The sequence below is a fragment of the Phocoena phocoena genome, chromosome 1 (genome assembly GCF_963924675.1).
Source record: "Phocoena phocoena chromosome 1, mPhoPho1.1, whole genome shotgun sequence".
NCBI lineage: Eukaryota > Metazoa > Chordata > Mammalia > Artiodactyla > Phocoenidae > Phocoena > Phocoena phocoena.
The window spans coordinates 114,004,199-114,026,064 of NC_089219.1; the positions used below are offsets into that span (position 1 = coordinate 114,004,199).

The following is a 21,866-nucleotide window of genomic DNA, read 5'->3' on the forward strand; positions in this document are numbered from 1 at the left end:
AGGGTCTGTGACTTGAGTTAGCTGTAGGGCACTGTGGTGCCCAGGAGCCACAAGATAGGTGGCATGTTCCTCCTCGGAGCAAGGTTCAAGTAGAGATGGAAGATACCGGGTATCGTTCACAAAGCAGCATGCAAGTCCTACTGTAGACACTACTGAAACCTGTTGCTGAGGATCCTGGGACTCCAGTAGGGCTTAACTGCAGTGGCTTCCTGCGGGAAGGGACTGTTAAACGCCTGCAAGAAGAAAGGCCTTAGATGCTAGGCAGAGCAGTGTTGACAAAGATGCCTGACTCTAGTCGTTGCAGGTTCTGAACGGGGAAAACACTAGGAGGAATTGGTGTTTGACAGTCCCAGTGACAGGAAGGCTAAGGCCAGAGGGGCAGTTTGAAGAAGTGTGTGGTGGGGACTTGGAGACTAGAAGAAGTGAGGAATCTCACCATGCTTCTGCTCTTGTCGGCTGGGGTAACTTGAGGAGTCTGTTTCTCATTAAGTACAGAGGAGGGTTTCATCACTTACAGGAAAACCACCCGCTTATCTGAAATCTGACCTACTTCAGGTTGGAGCCAGACAGGGCTCCTGCATCCCACAGGGACACTTGGGCTGTAGTTGTCCAAGTCAGTGCATCCAGCCAGCCTTCAGCAAGGAGCATTAGCCCGTACCACCACTCCCACCATCCACAGAGGCACTGAGGGCTGAGGTCGCCCCTCTGGGGTGTCATAGTGAAGTGAGGTGGTGAGGTAGGCTCAGCAGGGCCCCAAAGTCTGAGGTCCCATGGAGTCAAGTGCCGTTTCTGTATTCAGTACGCTATAGATGCAGCCCTGCCCTCCTGAGTTGCCACACTCCTGGGATTCAGCAGTTCAACTTTCTCATTTTAGGGGCTGCATCATGATGGAGCTGGAAGTGATTTGGGTTGGGAGGCAAGGCGTGGTGGTCAGGGGTTGTCCTGGTGTCTTCTGGGAATGGATAGTTAAGCCAGATATCTTTCAGCTTCCTCTTGCCTCCCACCTCCTTTGGTTCTCTGGAGGTAGTATTAAGCCATTTTTTTTTTTTTTTTTTTTTTTTTTTGTGGTACGCGGGCCTCACTGTCGTGGCCTCTCCCGTTGCGGAGCACAGGCTCCGGATGCGCAGGCTCAGCGGCCATGGCTCACGGGCCCAGCTGCTCCACGGCATGTGGGATCTTCCCGAACCGTGGCACGAACCTGTGTCCCCTGCATCAACAGGCGGACTCTCAACCATTGCGCCACCGGGGAAGCCCTAAGCCATTTTTTTTAAAGCCACTTTTTACTCCTACCAAAGATGACATTATTATTTGGTGGTTAGAATTTCTTGGTTACCAAGAGAAATACAAGTTAGAAAATGGACAGACTTTATTTGGGAGGGCTTCCTGAGGTAATAACCTCAAGTTCTGATAAATAAACAGGAAAGAGAAGACAGGGATGAGGGAGAGGGAAGGAGGAATAAGGAATGATAACTTGGCTCAAATTGGCATGGCAGTAACAGCCAAGGGACGGGGTTGGTGGGGACGGGAGGTGAAGGCCTTGGTCAGAAGTGGCTCCCCATGGCCCTAGAAGGTGTTGGAGGTTCTGGGGCAAAGCCCAAGTGTTCAGTGCTGCATTGCCCAGGGCAGAGGAGCTGAGGAAGGTGAGGTCCACAGGAACAGGCTTAGGACGCAGACTTAGGAACTGCCCAGAGATGGCACAGCTGTCACAAAGGGGGTTTCAGCTCTGACCCTTGGGCAGGGACCTGGCCAGGTCCTCACCCCAGCTGGGTGCTGAGCTTGCTGTCCAAGAAGCCGCAGTCTGTTGAGGGGGTGGTTGAAGTTCTGTGGGGCCTGGGGAGGTGGCAAGGGTGCTGGAAGGCTTTGCTGTCTGCTCCCAACCTTCTTTTACCCCCTCTCCCTCTGCTCAGCTTTGTTTCCGGTGGGGACACATGTTCTAAGGCCAGTAGAGGTAGCTGGGGATGGGGCCTCAGTGATGACTGGCCCCCAGTCCTCCTTAAGTGGGTCCATGGGGAATGATGTGCTCTAGACTCGGGACTGCTGAGGTTGGGGGTTTAATAGCTTCTCAGCCCCCTGCCCCTGCCTTGGTCCCCTGAGCCAGAGTTACAGGGTACTTTACTGAGACTGTCTACTGCATTAGCTGAGGGAGCTGATAGGATAAAGGGGACAGCTTAAGGGAGACAGGAGCAGGAAAAAAAAGACTTCAGGGTCGGCCATGGTGCTGAAGGGGCTGGAACTGGAGGAAAAAGCTGGAACCTCCACTTGCAGCAAGGCCTTCTGCAGGCTCTGAAGGGGATCTGGGGCTCGGGGTAGGAGACTCTTCTTTCTGACAGGGGGCTGAGCCAGAGAGAGCCCTCCCTAGAGGAAGCTGGAGGGATGGAATAACCACGGGAGACTGAGTCAGCTGGGAAATGCCCTCCCCCTCCCTGCCCGAGTGGTCTCTGCTGGGGCAGAGGAACCTGCTCAGCACAATCGCCAGGCGCCCTTTCCTGTACTAGTTACTCAACTTCTCTATCCTGAGGTCTCACCGCAGCCCCAGGCCCCCGTGGGAGTGAAATCAGCAGGATGGTGCAGGGGTGCCTATGGCTATGGTGCGGAGAAGGGAGGTTCCACCACCTTGGTCGTCAGGGCTGGGCCTGCAGCTGGAGCCCTCGGGAGGACCGGGGCCTTATCCTTTGGCCTGGGAGGGACCTCACGCTATAAGGGGGAACATTGGACTGGGATGACAAGATCTGGTCCTATCTCCGGTACCCTGTCACCTCCCCTCTCTAGACCTCAGTTTCCGATTTGGTTGAACCAAGAAGTCAGTCACAAGGGGTCTGAAGTCCCTTCTAGTCCCAGCGGTCCTGCTCGGCCAAGCCCCTCGCTGCCTGGTCTCATCTGCTCTGGACAGCAGCCCTGTGGGCAAATAAGGCATTCTCTCCATTTCAAAGCAATGTAGGGAACAGTGGTGCAGAAAAAAGTTCCCCTGTTAAAGGCTGGGCAGCTTGTTAGCAAACAGCCGTAACAGGAACCCAGGGCTCCTGACAATGCCATCATCTGGATCCTCCCACCCACTTTGGGGAGTCCACCCCTGGCTGTGAGGAGCTGAAGAGGGAGGGGGAGATTCCCTGGGTCCTGCTCACCCCTTTCTAGCAGGCTTTGCTCCTTCAGAAACACCAAGTGGGTCCCTAGGCATTTCTGTCCCCTCCCCGAACCCGCCATCCTGTTCTATCCCGAAGTCTAAGGAAATCCCATCTTCTGACTCTGATTTCCAGCCCTTGCTATACCGCAAGCCTCTCCTTTTCCTGCCTCCTCCCCTGCAACGAGGAACCAGCCATGAGGTGACTCCCTGAGTCTAATCTAAGACCTTTCTTGCACTTTCAGCCTCCCCTCCCAAAGCCATCTGCTCCCCTCCCCTCCCCCGTCTCTTGCTCAGGAGGGAGTTTAGACCTACAGACAGAAGGAAGTGGAACCCCACTCTGTTGACTCAGCAACCATATTTCTCCTTGAGCTGATTAGCACTGAGTGGAAAGGAGGGGAATTCACTAGTCACTGGAGCTGGCCCTGCACCAGGTTGGGGGTGGCATGGTGGTGGCAGCACCTAGGCCTAGGGAATATGTCTTCAGGGAGGGGGTCTGGGGGGCTTCTTTGATTCAGGCAAGTACCCAGGGCCCCTTGGCAGGAAGAGAGACCTCGATAGGCTCTGATTGTCTTGACTGAACTCTCATAGAACAGGCTGGGACCACAGGAGTACCCAGAAGCCCCCTGAGTGGCTCCTGGGGGCAGTCTATTATGAGCCCTCAGGGCCATCCAGGTGCAGACACAGCCCTGCCTCAGGGAGCCTCCAGTCTGATAGAAAAATAAGACCCAAGGCAGATTCTTCTAGGTGGTTGAAGCTTAGAATGCAGAGCTTGGCCACAGAGGCAGGAAGATGGCCCTGAAGTGGGTCTGGGCAGACAGGAGGAAGCCTCATAAGAGGAACAGGGGAGGCCTAAGCCCAAGAGGCTGGGAGCTGCTGCAGGGGGGCTCCCCATCCTCCTAAGGGGCTCACACACATAGGCTAACAATGCCCCCTCCCCCTCCCAGTCCTGTGTTTGGCAGGGGGCTGGGGAAGGAGGTGCAGGGGCTACCTTTCAACCACTCCCCTCCCTGCCCCTTTCTTTCCTGGCAACCCGCAGGTGATGTAGCCACCCCTCTGCCCCTGGCTAGCTGCCCAGCTCACCCCAGTTAGGGAAAGAATACTTTTCAGAGAGAGGTCTGTGTCCCTTGCCTTGCTGTCTCCCTGCCCCCAGCCCATAGATCTGTGACCCTTGCCCAGGAGTCTCTCAACCCCCGACCCTTCTCCCACCATTGCAATGGTCGTTCAACCACTTGCCTTCCACAATATGAGAGAGAGAGTCAGAAGGAGAGACAGAAGGAGCCTGGAGTACTTGAATCCCTGTTGGGGGAGGTGGTTGGCGATGATTTATTAGCCAGACAAGAATCAACAAACAAGTTCTAACATCTGTTCTCGCCAAACTGTTCCTCAGACAACAGCAGCATTGGACCAGGGCCCAGACTCAAAGGCTCAGAGGGCCAAGGAAATCAGACTCCAGGAGGAGAAACCAGGGCAGCGGGCTGCAGCAGGGCCCTCCTAGCCCACTTCCTTAGAGGCAAGCACTGAGCCATTGGATTCTTGGAGACTCTTGGGAGGGAACCAGTGGGTGTGTCCCTAAAAAGAAGCCGACTCCACATTTGCTCCTCTGACCTCCAGGCTTCTTTGTGGGGCCCCAGACCAGTTAGGGGAACAGGGGTAAGCTGGGATCTGGAGGAGGGGAACAAGCACCTGGGCCCCAATGAGGCAGAACTCTGGAAAGCAGCCAGATTTCCTGAGGAAATCTCTGACATTTCCCGTGGTAAAGAGTTAGTGGATGTGGGGTATGGAACAGAGCACTAAACAGGAAGCTGGGGTTCTAGTCCTTGACCTTGACTAAGCCACTATCCCTCTCTGGTTTTGTTTCCTTATCTGCACAGTGAGGGAGTCGAACTCGATCAGTAAGAGCAAAGGAGAGGGCCGCTCCTCTTCCTTCGCTCACTCGTGGCAGACATCACTAATCAATCACAGAGTTCTTTTCTGCTGAGTTCAAATATGACCTCAACATCCTTTCCATTGCAGCGCTCTAGGCAGCCACAATGAATGGATTGGACTTGGCATGCGAGGTGACACCTTTTTGCCATCTTTGCAATGGATGATGGCTGAGGTCCTTTCCAGCTTTGATCATCTACAGTTTGTTCCATCCACATTTTGTGAGAAGGGCGCCTGGGTGTGCGTGAAGGTTTCTGGACCCGCTGTTCCAAGTTGTCTCCCACCCCCGCCCCACCCCAGCTCAGACTCAGCAGCTACTGAGGAGGCCCCAGGGGGAGCCACGCCTGACCTCTGTTCTGAAGCACCTGTCTAGAAAGGTTGTGGGGGAGGGTGTGCCCCCAGCGGGGTAGGGGCTTGTGGGGCACAGCAGGGCCTTGTTCAGCCACAGAATTCTCAGAATGCAGTTGTTGGCCACCTGGATTCTGTAGAGAGAAGGATGGTCCCAGGTCACACCCTCTTCCTTCTGCCTCCTAGGCTTACCTGCAGCCTCAAGGGCCAAGACGTCTGATCTTAACAGACGTTGGCCCGCAGAGAGGTCTAAACCTCTCTCATTCATTCAACAAACATTTCCTGAGCGCTTGCTCTTTGCCAGGCACTGTGCTGGGTGCTCTGGAAACAGAGATGAACAAGTCCCAGCCCCTGCCCTCAGGGAGCTCACACTCTGCTGGGGGAGAGGGGAGATGGGTGTCAATGATCAGTGGCATGGCAAGTGTGTATAAAGCCTCTGTGTGGACGGCCTCTGCGGTGAGGTCAGGGAAGTCTTTGCAGAGGAGGAGAAGGGCAAGCTGATCTTGAAGGATGATTAGAAGGTTGCTGGGCAGCCGGAGGGTGCACTTGCAGGAAGTAGCTATAGGCAGAGGGACCGGCATGTGCAAAACCTTGGGAGGTTTGAAACCACTTGGTGTGTTTGGAGGAATGTGACCAGTTCTGGGAGGGTGGGAGCAGCTGATGGTAAGACTGAGGAGGTGGTTCCCCAGCCCACACAAGTATAGAGGGCCTCATGGGCCAGGTAGCTGTTTTAGAAAGACCATTCTGACTTTCTTGGGACAGAGTGGGTCAGAAGTGGCAAGACTGGTGGTTAGGAGGCCAGTTAAGAAGCCCTTGGATAAATCCTGATGAGAGATGATGGAGGCTGAAACTGGGGAAAGGAAAAATATATTTAGGAAGAGACTCAGCAGGAATCAGTGGCTTATAGGGGAGTGAGGGTGAAGAGAGGGGAGACGTCAAGGGAGCCCTACGATCTTGAATAGTTGGGTGACTGGAGAGGTACCCGATCAGAGAGGGAACAATGGAGGGAGCAATCCAGGGAGTAGGGTAAGAACAGTGTTGGCTGTGCTGAGTCCAAGAAGCTGTGGGATGCTGGGGAGCCGAGCAGAAGCCTGAAGAGAAGTTTGCATAGAGACATGGACTGGTGACCTCAGCTCTAGGATGGTAGCAGGTGGCAGGGGTGTGGATAAGTGTGAGCAGGCACAAGGGCTGAGCAGGAGCTTGAGGTGCCAGAAGTGGGGGGGAGGGTGGGGAAGGGCCTGAGGAGGCGGGCAGAGGCAGAGGGATTGCGTGGGAGCAGCTGGTGGGTCTAACACATCCCATGAAACAAGATACTGACTTGAACTGATCAGTGAGAAGACTGGGCAGGTGGGAGGATGGAGGAGAGGAGGAGTGTGCGGAAGGAGGGGGCGTGCAGGTACCCCCTCCCCTGAGCTCATCTGAGGTGACACAAGGGACTCCAGGTGCTCTTCTTTAGGAGGTCCCTGAAGGCTGAGGGGAGGCAGCCAGAGTGAGAGGCCCAAGTTCAGACTTGGGAGGAGATTCCCAGCACAGGGTGGGGTCAATCTCAGGTGGGTCTGAAGAGGACAAGCCAGGTGAGAGGGACACAGGCTCAGTTGGGGGAAGGCTGACGGGGCCTCTGTTTTCTCTGAGAAGTGGAGGGAGTGGGGACTTGACAAAGGGGAGACAGGTCCCAGTAACTCCAGGCAGAGGAGAGGGAGCAACTCTGGGCCTGGAAGAGGGTTGCTGGCAGCCTGGACCCTCTGTCCTTCCCATCTCACCTCAGACCTCTGACCTGCATTCACCCTGACCCAGGCATCCTGTCTGAACACCTTCTCCACCCTCCGCAATCTAGCTTTCAGGAAATCCTCCTTGCACCCCCCTTATTTACCTGGCTTCCTGGGACAGGCCTGGACTGGCACTTCCGTAGGACTTCGTGCCTGAGGATGCACGGCGGGCCCTCACACCCTGAATCAGGCACCTTCACCTCCACCTCGGCATAAATGTTGCTGGGGGCTTCCCCGGGGCTGCCACGGCCCATGGCATAGAAGTCTATGGGTTCATCAGGTTCGTGGTAGATGGGGTTGGAGGGCTTGCGGGGCGGGGTTGGGCGGGGTCTCGGAGCGGGGCTTGTGTAGACTTCGGGAGGCAGCTGAGGCTTGGCGGGGATGGGAGGCTTGGGCTTGGGCGGCTGGGACGTCTAAGAGAGAAGGCAGGCGGGGAGGAGAGTGGGTCAGAGCAACACAGGCAGGGCCAAAGCTGCAGCTCAGCCCGAGCCTCCGCTCCCTGCAGGCCCCGCCCCCTCCCCGCTGGCCCCGCCCCTGACCGCAGGACCTTCCCTCTTTTCGTCTCCCGGCTCCTCCACTACCTCAGGCCCCACCACCTCTCTCAGCCCCTCCCGCCCAGTACCTGCTTTGGCCCCCCCGCCCCATCTTTCTGCATGGGGGCTGCGCTTTGCTCCTTTTTGAGGATTGAGGTATACTGAGGTTGTGAGTCCTGGCTTTTGCTACCAGAGTCTGATTCTTCAGTCCTTAGGGACAGTCCTGCGGGCTCAGGAGTCTGCGGGGAAAGAATGAGGCCTCAGGGACTTGGTGCACGACGGGCGGGTGGGAGTCGGCAAGTGATGCAGGGGGGGCGCAAAATAATCTCGTCCATACGGATAATGTCGGGGGTGGAGGTGCGACACAGAAATTTGGGTGGCGCTGGGTTTCTGGGTGAGGAAGAGGCGGCAAGGAGACCAGGAGGGGGGACAGTCGCTCTGGTCACAGGCCATATTTAGCATTAAACTTAACTTCATCTGGAACATAGGGCCAGGCCAGTCGCCATTTGTACCTGTGGTTGTAAAACTGCAACAAGGCTTTAGAAGTCTTTAGCCTAAAATTTTTCGGCATGGGGATAGATCTCCAAGACTTCTGTGCCTGTGTTTATTTCTGCAGGTGCCAGGCGACTTTACTTTATGGAGCTATAAGCTAGACATCCTCGGGACAGAGACACTGCCTCAGGGATGAGGAGATGAGCCTTACAGGGTTCCTTCCCATGTTAGGTATGCTTTTTGCTCAGCATTTATCCCTGGGTTCTTGAATGTTCTCCACATGCCCACTACTTTTGGAAGGCTCAGGCCATAGGCCTTTTCTCATGCTTCTGCAATCCACCAAGTGTATGTCTCCATCTGAAGGTGTATAGGCAGTTCATGGATTCAAGTCAGAATTCTTTTTCCTTGCCTCAACCCGCTAAGAGTTCTTAGCATTCCCTTTATGAATAAAAAATAGCACCTCTACCCTGCTGCCGAAACAGCAGCACCTTAGGAGTCAACCTGGACACCTCCCTCCCTTCCTCCCCACATCTAACGAAGCACAAACCCTGCTCCTTCCACTGCCTAAATATCTTTACATCTGCACACCTTCTCCACACCCACAGCTACCACTCCAGTTCAGGCCTCCTAAGTCCTCCTCCTGCATCATCTTGCCCTGCTAACCCATTCTCCACTCCGTGAGCAGAGTAAGCCTGCAGAAGTTCCCCTAGCAATCCTTCCATGGCTGCCTGTTGCTCCAGGATAAAGTCCAAACTCCAGAAAACGTGAGTGATAAGACCCTCTGAGGGCTGGTCATGGAGCTTGGTCTCTGACAGCTTTGCCTTTGGCTCTCGCAGCTCCAGCTGGCTCCCCTCCCCACCAGACTTCCCTACACCCTGTTCCAACTGCTTGGGAATCTTCAGGTCTCCACTTATTCCTCACAAAATTCTGCACAAGAGTTACCCCTAGGCACAGTCCCTCAAGGCAAGTTCTTTTTTTTTTTTTTTTTTTTTTTGCAGTACGCGGGCCTCTCACTGTTGTGGCCTCTCCCGTTGCGGAGCACAGGCTCCGGATGTGCAGGCTCAGCGGCCATGGCTCACGGGCCCAGCCGCTCCACAGCATGTGGGATCTTCCCAGACCGGGGCACAAACCCATGTCCCCTGCATCGGCAGGCGGGCTCTCAACCACTGAGCCACCAGGGAAGCCCAAGGCAAGTTCTTTGAACTGACTCCAATCAAGCTCCAGGAAACTATTCTTGCCCAGGTCACCAGTGACCTTCTCTTGGCCAAATCCAGTGGTTAATTCTGGACGCACTGGGACCTGCTCTTCCCTGATGCGTTTTCTTTGCTTCGTGTCTAGAGCATCACACTCCTGGTTCTTCTCCCCTCTCTCTTTGACTGCTCCTTCTCAGTTTTCTTTGTAGGTTCCCCCTCATTTCTGCAAACTCTCAATGCTGGAGACTTGGTATTCTTTTCCATCTACACTCATTCCTGAGATTTCATCCCTCCTGAAGCCTTTAGAATCAATCCATCTACATGCTGATGGCTCCCAAATGTTGATCTCCAACCTAGACTTCTGTCCTAAACTCCAGATCCCTATATTCCAACGGCATACTTGACATCTCCATTTGCATATTGAATGGATGTCTCAAACCGCAAGTGTCAAAACTGAACTCGCCATCTCCCCTGCCTCCCGCATACTTGCTCCTCCTGTAGCCTTCCTCATCTCAGTCAATGACAACTCCATCTTTTCACACTCCTCACCCAATCCCGCAAAAACCCTGTCAGCTCCACTTTCCAAACAGACCCAGTGTTCCACCTCCTCACCCCTTCACCTCTACCAACCGGCTCCAGGCTGCCATCTTCTCTCCTGAAGTACTGTAGTGGTCTCAATCTGGTCACCCATGTCCCTCTCAAACTTGCCAGGTCATGTCACTCTTTAGCTTGTAACTGTCCAGTGCCATCCCATCTCACTCAGAATAAAATTCCAAGTCATACAAGAATTTACTGGGCCCCTTTCCTTCACCCCTGTGGTCTCATTTCCTACCTCTCTACCCATGCTAGCTTCCTTACTGCTCTTATTCTTATTCACACACATCAAGGATCCTTCTGCCTCAGGGCCTTTGCACCTGCTGTGCTATCTACCTAGAATGTTTTTCCTCTAGTTATCTGCATGACTTTCTCCCTTACTTTATTCAGACCTTTGTTCAAATGTCCCCTTACCAGAATAGCCTTCCCTGATGTTCCTATGTAAAGTAGCCCCAACCCTGTCACTCCTTGTTTCTGTATTCTCTGTTTGTTATCTGTATTACACATTCGTTGTCTGTCTCCTGTCACTAGAATGGAAGCTCCATGGAGGTAGGGGTATTTGGGTCAGTTTTGTTTACTGCAATTTTTCCAGTGCCCGGACCAATGCCTGGCACAGAGCAGTCCCTCAGAACTGCCTGAACTTCCTCAGGGAGGCACTCTCTGACACGGCTCCCCACCACGTGAGCTAAATGGCACCTCACTCTGTATTTCCTCTCTCATCACACTCTCACACTTGATTCCCATTATATGTCTTTGCCGCTGGTAAGTAGCTTTGTGGGTTTGACACCCATATGTCTTGTCTCAGTAAACATCTCTTAATTTAAAGAACAAATGACCCAGTAATTCCCTGGACGTCCAGTGGTTAGAACTGGGCACTTTCACTGCCAAGTTCAATGCCTGATCAGGGAACTAAGATCCCACAAGCTTCGAGGCAAAAAACAAAAAACAACCCCCCCCCCCCCACCAAATGACCCGTCTGCCTAGCTGGCCACTCCCAGCCTTTGTGTGGCTGGTCTGGTCTCTCAAGGACCCCTCTCCAGCACACGCATCTTTCTGGAAGGGCATCTGCGTGGAGATGTGTGGGCAAGGGAGGTTTGGCTGGGTCATCGGTGGGAATGGGAAAGTGCCTGATGTCGAGGTCCTGCGGCCTGGGCTCTGCGTGGGGAGGGGCGCTGGCCTGGGTTCCCAGGGTCAGGGTCAGTGCCAGGGCCGGGGATGGGGGCTGCGTACCTGGCGGGCGAGGGGCTCGGTGAGCGTCTCCCCGTAGGGGCTCAGCGGGCACGCCTGGTAGTGCCGCAGCAGGTCCTGCAGCCGCGCGTGGGCGCTGTCCTCGCCCAGCACCACGTGGCGCCCGTCCCCGAGTTGGGCCAGCAGGAAGTGGCGGCAGCAAGTCCGGCTCCTGGAGGCACTAGTCAGGATCAGACCTGCTCCCTCTTCCCGGCAAGGGCACCAGCTCGAGGAGTGACCCCTACCCGCCCCGCGCCCGGGTCTCCCACCCTTAGTAGCCTGGGGGCTGAGCATAGTTCTCATCCACCCCTGCTGGGAGTCAGCATGAAGTTCTTCCTCTCACACGTCCGTCAGTATCAAGCCCCTCCCTCTGATTAGCCCGAAGCCCCGCCTTCCTGTCGCCCAGCGCAGCGCTCCGCCCCTCACCTGTAAGTCAGCACAAAGGTCACGGCGCTCTCGCTGAAACGCACCAAGTAGCATCCCTGAGGCTTGCTCTCTAGCAGCCTCTCAGCCTCTCTGTGGGTGATGGAGAAGACACGGAAGATGCTCAGACTCTTCCAGCCTCACCCCCTGTCTCCCTGGCTCTCATGGGGGGACCCCTACCCCCTACCAAGAGGGCTTAGGTGGCTAGAGAAGGGTGGAGGTGGGAAAGAGAGAGGATGTGGGAACTGCGCTCCTGCTGCAGGGACTGGGCGTGGATGGTCAGGAGACCTCCCAGCCCTGCATCCTCCTCCTGGCCTCATCCTGGCTGGAAAAGCAGCCTGGGGTGGGGGACTAAGGGGGTCAGTACAGCGGCCGCAGCAAGAGGGATGGTAATAGACTCCTAGACTTCAGAAGTCACAAGCTGAACAGAGGATGTGAACAGAGAGATACGGGAGAAGTGAAGCTGAGAAGTGGAGGAAGAGGGAGGAACTGCAAGGGAGGGAAGAAAGAGAGGGCTGGAGAGAGCCAGAGGTAAATAAAGATGGAGGGAGAGAGACTGAGGCAGAGGTGGAAACTTGAGCACTAGAAGCCTTAGAGACAGGAGGAAAGTTGAGCCTAGAAGGGAGAAACTGAGGCACAGAGTAGGGGGTTTGGGCTAGAACCTCTCCAATGATCTCCCCCAGGAGAGCTGCCTTAACGAGGAGCCTTGGAACCTCCAGGTGTCATAGCCTGGCCTGTAGCCTCAATCTACTCCTGACTGACCGCAGGACCCGGGACTGGCCCCTGCCCTTCTCTGGGCCTATTTCTTCCTCTGTGACTCACCTTCGGGTGATGAAGCCGTGGAACCAAGCAGGGGCTGCCCCATGCTGCAGGAGCTCATGGGCCTGGGTCTTCTGGAACCAAGCCTGAGTCTCAGCCTGCAGGGACAGGCCTCCTTCCCTAGGCACCTCTTCCTTCCCAATATCCTTTGGGCTGCAGGCAGCCCCTGGGGCCTGGGGTGGTGCCTGGATAGGGGAAGAGTTCAAGGAGGGGGAAGTAGCCATGATTAGTGGTCCTTCTTCTGACTTCAAGCAAGCTACTCCCTTCTCATCCTCATACCTAGCCCCTCCTGGACATGTGGAGGAAGCTCCCCGTCCCCCATCCCTGTTGCCTATTTTAGGGTATAATTGCCCAGAAAGTCCCTCCCAAAGTGTAACTTAAATCTCTTCTTTAGGTCAAACTGTTTTTGTTTCCAGGGAATTTCCTTCCACTTCCGTCTGGGTCCATGGGCCTTTGATCCAGTAGCAGTGAACTGTTAAACTGTGCTTAAATGGGAGTGAGGCCTTCCAGATGGACAGAAAGGCATTCCCTGGCCTGAGGGATGAAGGGAACGCCAGAGGCCAGAATGAGGGAGGGCTCACCCTACAGTAAGAGGGACTGAGCTGGTTCACAGGGAGGATTTCCTAATGACTGGGTGAGTGAGAAGGCCTGAGATGAGGATGCACTGGGCAAATGAAGGCCACGGACAGAGATGCAGACCCTCCCTCTGGGCCGCTGGCTTTGTCGGCAGCCTCCAGCTCATTCCTGCTTTGGCCTCTGTCCCCCTGCTAGCCCTCACCTGTGGGACGGTGGGAGCAGAGGAGGGAGCAACACCCCCCAGGTTCCCACTCACCGCAGGGTGCACAGCGGAGGCCCTAGGGCTGGGCCAGACTTCCTGGGCCTTCGGGGCCTGGAGTCTGGGTCCCGGCAGCAAGCCCGGGCCCTGGCAGCTCCTGCGGTTCAAGTCTATGGGCTGGAAGGTGCTGAAGGTTATGGTGGGGGCTTCTTGACTCCCTGTTAGCACAGAGAAGTTTCTCAGTGAGGGCCTGCCTCTCCCTCTGCTGCCCACCCCTCCCCCAGACTCAGAGGGGCCCCATAGGCCTCTCCCTGGGGACCTGGAAGACAGGGACAGTTGTGACAGCAGGAGAAATGCAGGAGGGATGGCAGACACGATTTCTCAGGGAAGAGGAGTAAGGGGCCAAGGAGGCGCAGAGGGGCTTCTCAGGGAAACTGGGCCCCAGGAAGGAGCGCTGGGAAGCCAGCTGGCCTTCGGCTGGTCTGGAAGTCCTGAAATCCGGGAAAAGAGGCAGATCTCTTCAGGGCAGGTCCCTCTGCTGGCCCAGGATCCTCGACCTCCGAGCCCCCTTCATCCTCCTGCTGCCTCCTCTCTCCACTCGAAGAAGCCCTCAGAAGACCCTTTCACCCTTATCCTCAGGGATGCGTGGACCTGGAGCCACCGAAGCGGAGCAGGGGTTGTGGGCTGCCTGCCCGCCAGCTCTGGCTTGAGGCGTGGCCCGTCACCCCTGAAGTGGGAGCTCAGGCCCAGAGGGAGGAGAGCAGGCGTCATGGGGGTCTTGATGTTCCCTCCCACCCACATTCCCCAACTTCACACTTACCTTGAGGGCATATCTGGGCCAGGGGGAACTCCATGGGGGCAGCCTAGGAAAGGAGCCCCTGGAGCAGGGTGTGTGTCTGGGCTCTCAAAAGGTGTGCACACTCAGCTACTCATCTCTCCTCTCACCCCAGCCCCCGGGAGCAGGAAATGTCGCCTTACCCACAGCCCTAGCCCTCGCGGAGGACTCACGTCATGGAAAGCCGTAAGACAATTGTCCCTCCCCCGGAAGCCAGGCAGCTGAAGGTGGTGGTGGTGTGGTGAGTATTTGTGTCATTGTGTGTCTGGGTGTTGGGGAGTCCTTGTTGCTGTCTTATCTCTATCTCTCCGGTGATTCTTTCTCCACGCCCTCACTCCAGACTGGGGCTTCCCTTTCTCTCCCTCTCTCTTTGTCTCTCTCTCCATCTCTCGCCCTCTGTCTGGGCAGTGGCAGTGGGGACATCAGCCTCAGAAGGATAAGCCTTATAAGGTGATGGGGCTTCGGGGTCATCGAAGATTCATAGGCAGGACTGTGCTCTTAAGACACACGAGGAGGGGAGGGGGCAGAGCTGCAACAGAAAGAATGTGGGTCAGACTTTTGAAGGATTTTCTGAGGTCATATGAAACCTGTGAGACAAGGGGGATAGGGAAGAGGGAACCTGGCTTCATCGTCAAGCAGAGAATGGAGCTGGGTTAGGACAAAACCAGGCCATCCCACAGAAAGGGAGGGGAAATTTCCTTCAAGTAAGCAGGTCGTTATTAGCAGCTGTTATTAATAACTTCAGAGCTGATGTCCTAAACCTGCAGTGTGCTTACATCTGCTGCCACCCTAGAGGACCAATCCCATTTCTCTCTTGTGTGATCCTCGCAAATGAGAAGGAGTCAGGGAACATTGTCCCCATTTTCCAGATGGGTAAACTGAAGCTTAGAGAAGTTAAGTGCCTTGGCCCGGGTCTTTCAGTGTCTCAGATGTTCACGGCAGAGTTGGGACTAGAAACTAGATCTTCTTTTACAAATTTCACTGTGATTTAGGCCAACAGTCCATGGCTATGTGCCAGGCACGGTTCTTGGTGCTGAGAGCCCAGAGAGAAAAAGGATCTTGTCTCAAGTTGTCAAGAGGGGGAAACGACTTGCCAACAGGTACTTACAGAGGGTTGTGGTGAGTTAGTGGTGTGGGCTGGTGCTACGGGAGCCCACCTCAGAGGCTCCTATCTAGCCGTGTGTGCGGTGCATGCCTGCATGTACAGGGGTTTGGGATGTCAGAGGAGGGGATTGAGCTGAGCTGTGGAGGATGAACAGGGTTGAGGAAGGTGGGGAAAGGTGTTTCTAGAGGAGGAATGAGCGTGTGCAACTGCATGGAAAAAGGAAATGACTGGAGCGGAAGCTGGCTTGGGGGCTGCCAGCGATGGATTATGCAGCTGGAGGGGCCAGGGCCAGAGTACACACTGCCTTGCACCCAGGAAGGACTTTGGAGTCCCGACAGCCTGGAGAGCGACTTCCCCAGCAGCTCTGAGAGGGAAAGACTTCCCCCAGGAGTCACGGCTGGCCCAGCCACACCCATACCCCAAAGCCTTGCCTCCCCCTGAGCTGCCTGAGCCCTCTTCCCTTCCTTAAAAACTGTTGCCTTAGCCTTGATCCCAGCCCCCAGAGATGGGATCGAGACTAAGGCAGGATGAATGATCTCCCTCACTATGCTCTGCACCGAAAGCAGAGTGGGCTCAGCAGACGTCAACTAGGGAGCAAGATGCCCCTGTCCTCTTCTGGAAGCCCTCCTCCCGTGATGGTGTGTGATCCTCTTGAACACCTCTCCTTCATAGGGTTTGGAAGTGGAACATCAGTTAGTGTAGGCTAGGTTGTGCTGAGGTGACAAAGAACACCAAAATCTCAGCAGCTTAACACGACAAAAGTCCAGTTTCTTACCTATGCAAGTTACACTGAAGAGCTGGGCATCTCTCCAGGGCAGCTGTTGCCCAGGGGGTGGCTCAGCCTCCCAGGTTGCCTAAACATTATGGCGCTTCCATATCTACACACCCTCCCACAGTCACTGTGGCACGGGAAGAGGAGTATGGAGAGTCATCCACTCTTTCTTGAATGCTCTCCCCATCTCTGGGAGTGAAACATGCTCCTTCCGCTAACACATTATTAGCCAAAGCAGGTGGCTTGCAGGATCTCAGTTCCCTGACCAGGGACTGAACCCAAGCCACAGCAGTGAAAGCCAAGAAACCTAATCACTAGGCCACCAGCGAACTCCCAGGGACGCATATTCTTCCACATGCCCAGATGGGGAGGAGCAACGGCTACACTGATGAACCCAATCATGTCTCCTGTAGTGAGGAAGCATCGCAGCTCAGGATTTAGTCTTGAGGACAAACAAGCTTAGCAAGTGTCTCAGTAGAGCTCAGTGCAAGACTCAATGTTTGACACTTTATTTGGGAGGTACAAGCTCAGGGTGGCGAGGATAAGGAGAAGAGAAGTGAAGCAAAAAAAAAAAAGTAGAATAATATTACTGCATTGGTTATCACTTCAAAATGAGCTGAAAAGAGAAACATCCAGTTTCTTGACAGGCATTTTCACTTGAGGACTTTCTCCAGACAGGGTGCAAGCTGAAACCACAACTTGGAGTAACCCACAGAGGGGAGAAAGGAGGAAGAACTTATCTTCCCAGCTCCCTCATACTTCCCACTTCCCATTGATCAAGATGGTCCCACAGGAACCGACTTAGAGATTGCATCCCCTGTACCTTGGTATCCGCTCAGGAAGCCAGATCTCATGGTCCTTGGTGTGGTGTCTGATATTCATCAGAAATGGAGAGGTGACTCAGATAGATAGGTTCAACAGGTGAGGTGTGAAGACTGTGCATTCCTAGGATTCAGCTTGGACTCTAGCCAGCTCAGGTCCCGAAAAAGGGCTCTGAAAAAAGTGGAAGTGGTTTGGGAGGCAGCCAGCCAAGGAGTCAATGAAAAGAATCTAAGGAGGTGTACAAGTTTTGTGTCCAACACAGTCTATCCCTTGTGCCTTCTCATCATATACAGATCTTATACTACAAGACAGGGCTTACATTTGTTCTGTACAAACAGAAACATCCTTACTCTCCAAGAAGGGAGCTACAGTTAGTCACACAACCCCCTTCCAGGTGGAGGTCAAGGGTGTCTTTCTCAAAGACTGAGGTGAGAGGATAAGTGAGAAAAGCTACAATCCTTGTAGTTGTAACTGATCCAGAGGCTCTGACTGATAGTCATCATCCCCCTTCTCTGCCACTCATCCTAGATGCCCCCACCTTTAGTTACCATTTCATCTGGTCTGGGTTGTTTTTCTGGCGGGGTGATCCAGAACTTCATTCCCCCAGTGTATAGACCCCTAATTGCCCAGCCCCTGTTGGTTGTTGTAGCTACCCATTAACAGTCATCGCCAGGCATGGAAGTACTAAGAGATGTCCCAGACATTCTCTGACCAACTGGCCAAGCTATTTGCCACTCCCTAGTAGTCCATGCCCATCCTTACTCCGGACCATCTTTCCCTGTGTGCAAAGAGGATGACGGATGTGTGCTGCAGCTCTGGGAGGATTTCCCTTTAGCACTGTCTTTCAGGGACACTCTGAGTGAGACCATACTGCTGCTAGTGCCAACATGTCATCCTGGCACATCTATCAGTTGGTTATAGGGAATCCCTATGAGGTTACAAATGTGCTTGAAGAAGAAGCCGTAGCCACAGAGGCAGGAGATTGGCAGTCTGGGCTGCCTGCTCATGCAATTTACTTTTGAATTCTGCATCAGTTCAAGACTGGTGCAGATGTATCACGCCCACCACAGAATGAAATTACTCGCTTTGCCTGTCCAACTTTAGGACTCGTGGATCAGATAACATTCAGTTTTATGACGGGCAGCTCATGTTGAATGGTCACTTGGCGCCCATTGGTCAGGCACTCAGTATTAGGGCCCACTGTCGAACCAGGAGCTGTTTTTCAGATGTAATTCTTTGTCAGAGAGGGCATAACCTTGTTCCAGAATCCCAGGGTATGTGCTGCAGTTCCCCACCAGAGCTTGCCAGACTCCGCACAGCATCCTTATCCATCACAACAGGGATTTCCAGCACCACTGAACGTGTTGGATCACAGGGCCCGAGAGGCGGGGCAGCTTGTTTGCAGCCTGGACCTGCTGCAGGGGACTGTCTTGCTCTGGGACTCACTTAAAACTGCCAGCCTTCTGAATCACCTCACAACTAGCTTGAGGTGATATTCTCAAGTGCAACACACCTAGCCTCCAAATCTAAAGAGTCCAAATAAATGCTGTGTCTCTTTCTTAGTGCTGGAAAGTATAAGGAGCAACCTCTTGTCCTTTATAGCAAGTTCCAGACCAGGGCTTTTGGAAAGGAGGCGGCAATGGAGGGAATCTGAGGAGATCTGTGTCTAGCATAACAAGGATAATATACACAGATATCTTTCTTTACTTTTTCGTTCCTACCATTCGCATTCAGGGAACAAAACTGGTGTGTGTGTGTGTGTGTGTGTGTGTGTGTGTGTGTGTGTACCATCCTACCCTGTGTTCAGACTTTACCAACGGCCCACCATTACCTTGTATAATCAGTTATTACTTGATAAATAACTGTCAAGGGCAGCTTTGCCTTATTTGAGGGCTACCTGGCATCATTTTACAGGTAAGAAAGCTGAGATCAAGGTCAAGAGACTTAGCTTCAGTCACACAATGAGAACATTAGTCTTAACCTGGGGCTTCCAACTTGGGACCTCTAGGTATGGGGGTGGGGAGGGAGATTAGAGCCACCAAGTCTTGAGTGTTTGCCATTAGCAAGCACCGTGCTAAGTGCATTACAGGCATGGATTCTTATACCCTTATACAGACCCATGAAGGAGATGCTCTGATTATCATCCCCACTTCACAGACAGGGAATCTAGACTTAAGAAGGTCAAGGGACTTGCCCAAGGTCACACGGTCAGGAAGTGGGCATTAGAACCAGGTGGTCTGGCTTCAGATCTTGGGATCAGATCTGATTAACTACTAGCCAATACAGATGGCAAGAAGTTAGGGACATAACCCCATACGGATGGGTGGGCCCTGCTTCCCTGCTTTCCCACTGAATGATTTCATGTTAAAGATACCTGAGAAGAGCAGAAAAGGTGCAGACTTTTCAAGACTTTAACTATCACTAGAACAAAAACCCTCTAAGGAATTTGCCTGTGAAGACCAAAATGTTCAAACTGTAAAAAATCAGAGTCCAGGAAACTTTTCTAACCACAGGTCATAACTGTACCCTTTTGGTAACCTATGCTTTGCTGCAATTTCAACTCACAACATGGACTCATTTGCAAAGCCGTAGTATCTTTGAATGTAGTTTTTCATCCAGCAGAATGTGCTTTGCTGACATCACAACCGATCATGACACACTCCCACAACGCTATGGAAAGGAGCAGTGATATTTCAGATTTTACATAATGCCTTTTCTCTGAACAGCTCTAGGCATTTACAGGACCAAAGGCATTACTTTATAGTTACTCTTGCTCTATCTATTTAGTCAACAAGTATTCTCTGCCTACAGAATACCAAACATGCTAGGGGCTAGGCATGCAAAAGTAAATAAAAACTCAATAACCTGTTCTTTTGGAGTTCACATCTGGGTGAAGAGAAGTGCCCACGGCATATTAACCTTTTTTTTTTTTTTTTTTTTTTTTTTAGCATATTAACCTTTTAGTGCCTCTTAGCTCTTATTGAAAACCAGTAGGTAACAAAAGAAGCACACTATAAGTGAGGGACTGTGAACTGAAATTTTCACCCTTAGCCCTCCCCTCAACAGCCCCTTTTCCCCGTGGGTCTGCATGTGTCTGGCTGCGTTTCTAAATCATAGCTTTTTTTTTTTTTTGCGGTACGCGGGCCTCTCACTGTTGTGGCCTGTCCCGTTGCGGAGCACAGGCTCCGGATGTGCAGGCTCAGCGGCCATGGCTCACGGTCCTAGCCGCTCCACAGCATGCGGGATCTTCCCGGACCGGGGCACAAACCCATACCTCTTCATCGGCAGGTGGACTCTCAACCACTGCGCCACCAGGGAAGCCCTAAATCATAGCTTTATTATAGAATTAGTACATGAATTTTTAATGAGCCAGGCTTAGTAAAGTTGTTCCTTGTTCTTATGAAGGTATGAAAAAAACTTCCTCTATAAAGTAATATACATAATAACTATATTTACAATTTTTTGGAAAATTATAAGGCCTTTTGCAAATGTAATATTAGTATTGACACTGATAAATTAGATCAATTTCTTACTTTTTAATAGTAAAAGAGCTCAAAGAGCATCCGATTTCCTCGAGTCAAAAATGAATCAGATAGAGAAGATCAAGACGGTCAAGTAGAAGGACATGGAACTCACCTCCCCCTACAAACACATCCAAACTATATCTTCATGTGGAACAGAATACCAGCTGAAAGCTGGCAGAAGATCTCTTATACAACTAGAGCCACAAGAAAGATTGCCACGTAACTGAGTAGGAGGAAAGGGGAAAAAAAAAAAAAAAAGGAAGCAATGAATCAATGGCAGAAGAGATAGGTTTCTGAGTTTCTTTTCATTCTTTTCCACTCCAAGGTGAAAATCTTCTCTTATTTATGTTGAATTCCCAGTGCCTGGAAAAATGCTGGCATGTCAGAGATAGTCAACATATATTAACATGTGGAGAACATTTTTAAATGGAGAAAAGAAAGCTTTTAGAGAATTAAAAACAGCCCTTCTGCACATGAAAAGATGCTCAACATTGCTAATTATTAGAGAATTACAAATCAAAACTTCAGTGAGGTACCACCTCACACCGCTCAGAATGGCCATCATTAAAAAGTCTACAAATGGACTTCCCTGGTGGTGCAGTGGTTGAGAATATGCCTGCCAATGCAGGGGACACGGGTTCGAGCCCTGGTCTGGGAAGATCCCACATGCCACGAAGCAACTAAGCCCGTCCGCCACAACTACTGAGCCCATGCGCCGCAACTACGGAAGCCCATGCGCCTACAGCCCGTGCTCCACAACAAGAGAAGCTACTGCAATGAGAAGCCTGCGCACGGCAACAAAGAGTAGCTCCCGCTCTCCACAACTAGAGAAAGCCCGCGTGCAGCAACGAACACCCAACACAGCCAAAAATAAATAAATAAAATAAATAAAAATTTTAAAAAAGTCTACAAATAACAAATGCTGGAAGAGGTGTGGAGGAAAGAGAAGCATCCTGTACTGTTGGTGGGAATGTATATTGGTGCAGCCACTATGGAAAACAGTATGGAGGTTCCTTAAAAAACTAAAAATTGAGTTACCATATGATCCAGCAATTCCACTCCTGGGTATATACCTGAAGAATGTGAAAAGATACATGCACCCCAATGTTCATGGTAGCATTATTTACAATAGCCAAGACATGGAAGCAACCTAAATGTCCATTGACAGATGAATAGATAAAGATGTGGTACATATATGCAATGGAATATTACTCAGCCATAAAAAGAATGAAAGAATGCCATTTGCAGCAACATGGATGGACCTAGAGATACGAATTGAAGTAAGTCAGAAAGACAAAGACAAATACCATATGATATCACTTATATGTGGAATCTAAAATATGATACAGGGGCTTCCCTGGTGGCGTAGTGGTTAAGAATCCACCTGCCCATGCAGGGGACACAGGTTCAAGCCCTGGTCTGGGAAGATCCCACATGCCACGTAGCAACTAAGCCTGTGTGCCACAGCTACTGAGCCCACATGCCACAATTACCGAAGCCCGGGCGCCTAGAGCCCATGTGCCGCAATAAGAGAAGCCACAGCAATGAGAAGCCCGCGCACCGCAATGAAGGGTAGCCCCTGCTCGCCGCAACT

The 21,866-nt window shown here is 52.6% G+C and overlaps 1 protein-coding gene across 3 annotated transcripts; it reads right to left on the reverse strand.

Annotated features, from left to right (window-relative positions):
• Positions 1–4,414: 4,414 nt before the first annotated feature.
• Positions 4,415–14,132, reverse strand: SH2D2A (SH2 domain containing 2A). 3 transcript variants are annotated; one of them, XM_065883650.1, is made up of 8 exons: positions 14,035–14,132; positions 13,272–13,432; positions 12,443–12,624; positions 11,624–11,713; positions 11,201–11,369; positions 7,781–7,930; positions 7,263–7,571; positions 4,415–5,526 (listed from the first exon to the last, which is right to left on the reverse strand). In XM_065883650.1, the coding sequence occupies exons 1-8, from the start codon at positions 14,066–14,068 to the stop codon at positions 5,359–5,361; spliced, it is 1,263 nt and encodes a 420-aa protein (XP_065739722.1). In that variant the 5' UTR covers positions 14,069–14,132; the 3' UTR covers positions 4,415–5,358. The 3 variants fall into 3 exon arrangements, with proteins under 3 accessions (XP_065739722.1, XP_065739739.1, XP_065739731.1); XM_065883667.1 differs by having other exon boundaries at positions 5,359–5,526; positions 12,443–12,631; positions 13,351–13,432; positions 14,035–14,068; XM_065883659.1 differs by having other exon boundaries at positions 5,359–5,526; positions 11,624–11,743; positions 12,443–12,631; positions 13,351–13,432; positions 14,035–14,068.
• Between the last annotated feature and the right edge of the window lie 7,734 nt (positions 14,133–21,866).

What these genes read in the sequence shown, in the direction of transcription:
- SH2D2A (XM_065883650.1), bottom strand. Translation starts at nt 14,068, where the DNA reads ATGGAGTTCCCCCTGGCCCAGATATGCCCTCAAG. An exon ending in CCTCCGCTGTGCACCCTGCG is followed by an intron (nt 12,625 to 13,271) that starts GTGAGTGGGAAC and finishes TCCCCTATCCAG; the next exon opens with GCACCACCCCAGGCCCCAGG. An exon ending in ACCTTTGTGCTGACTTACAG is followed by an intron (nt 11,370 to 11,623) that starts GTGAGGGGCGGA and finishes TAGTGCCTCCAG; the next exon opens with GAGCCGGACTTGCTGCCGCC.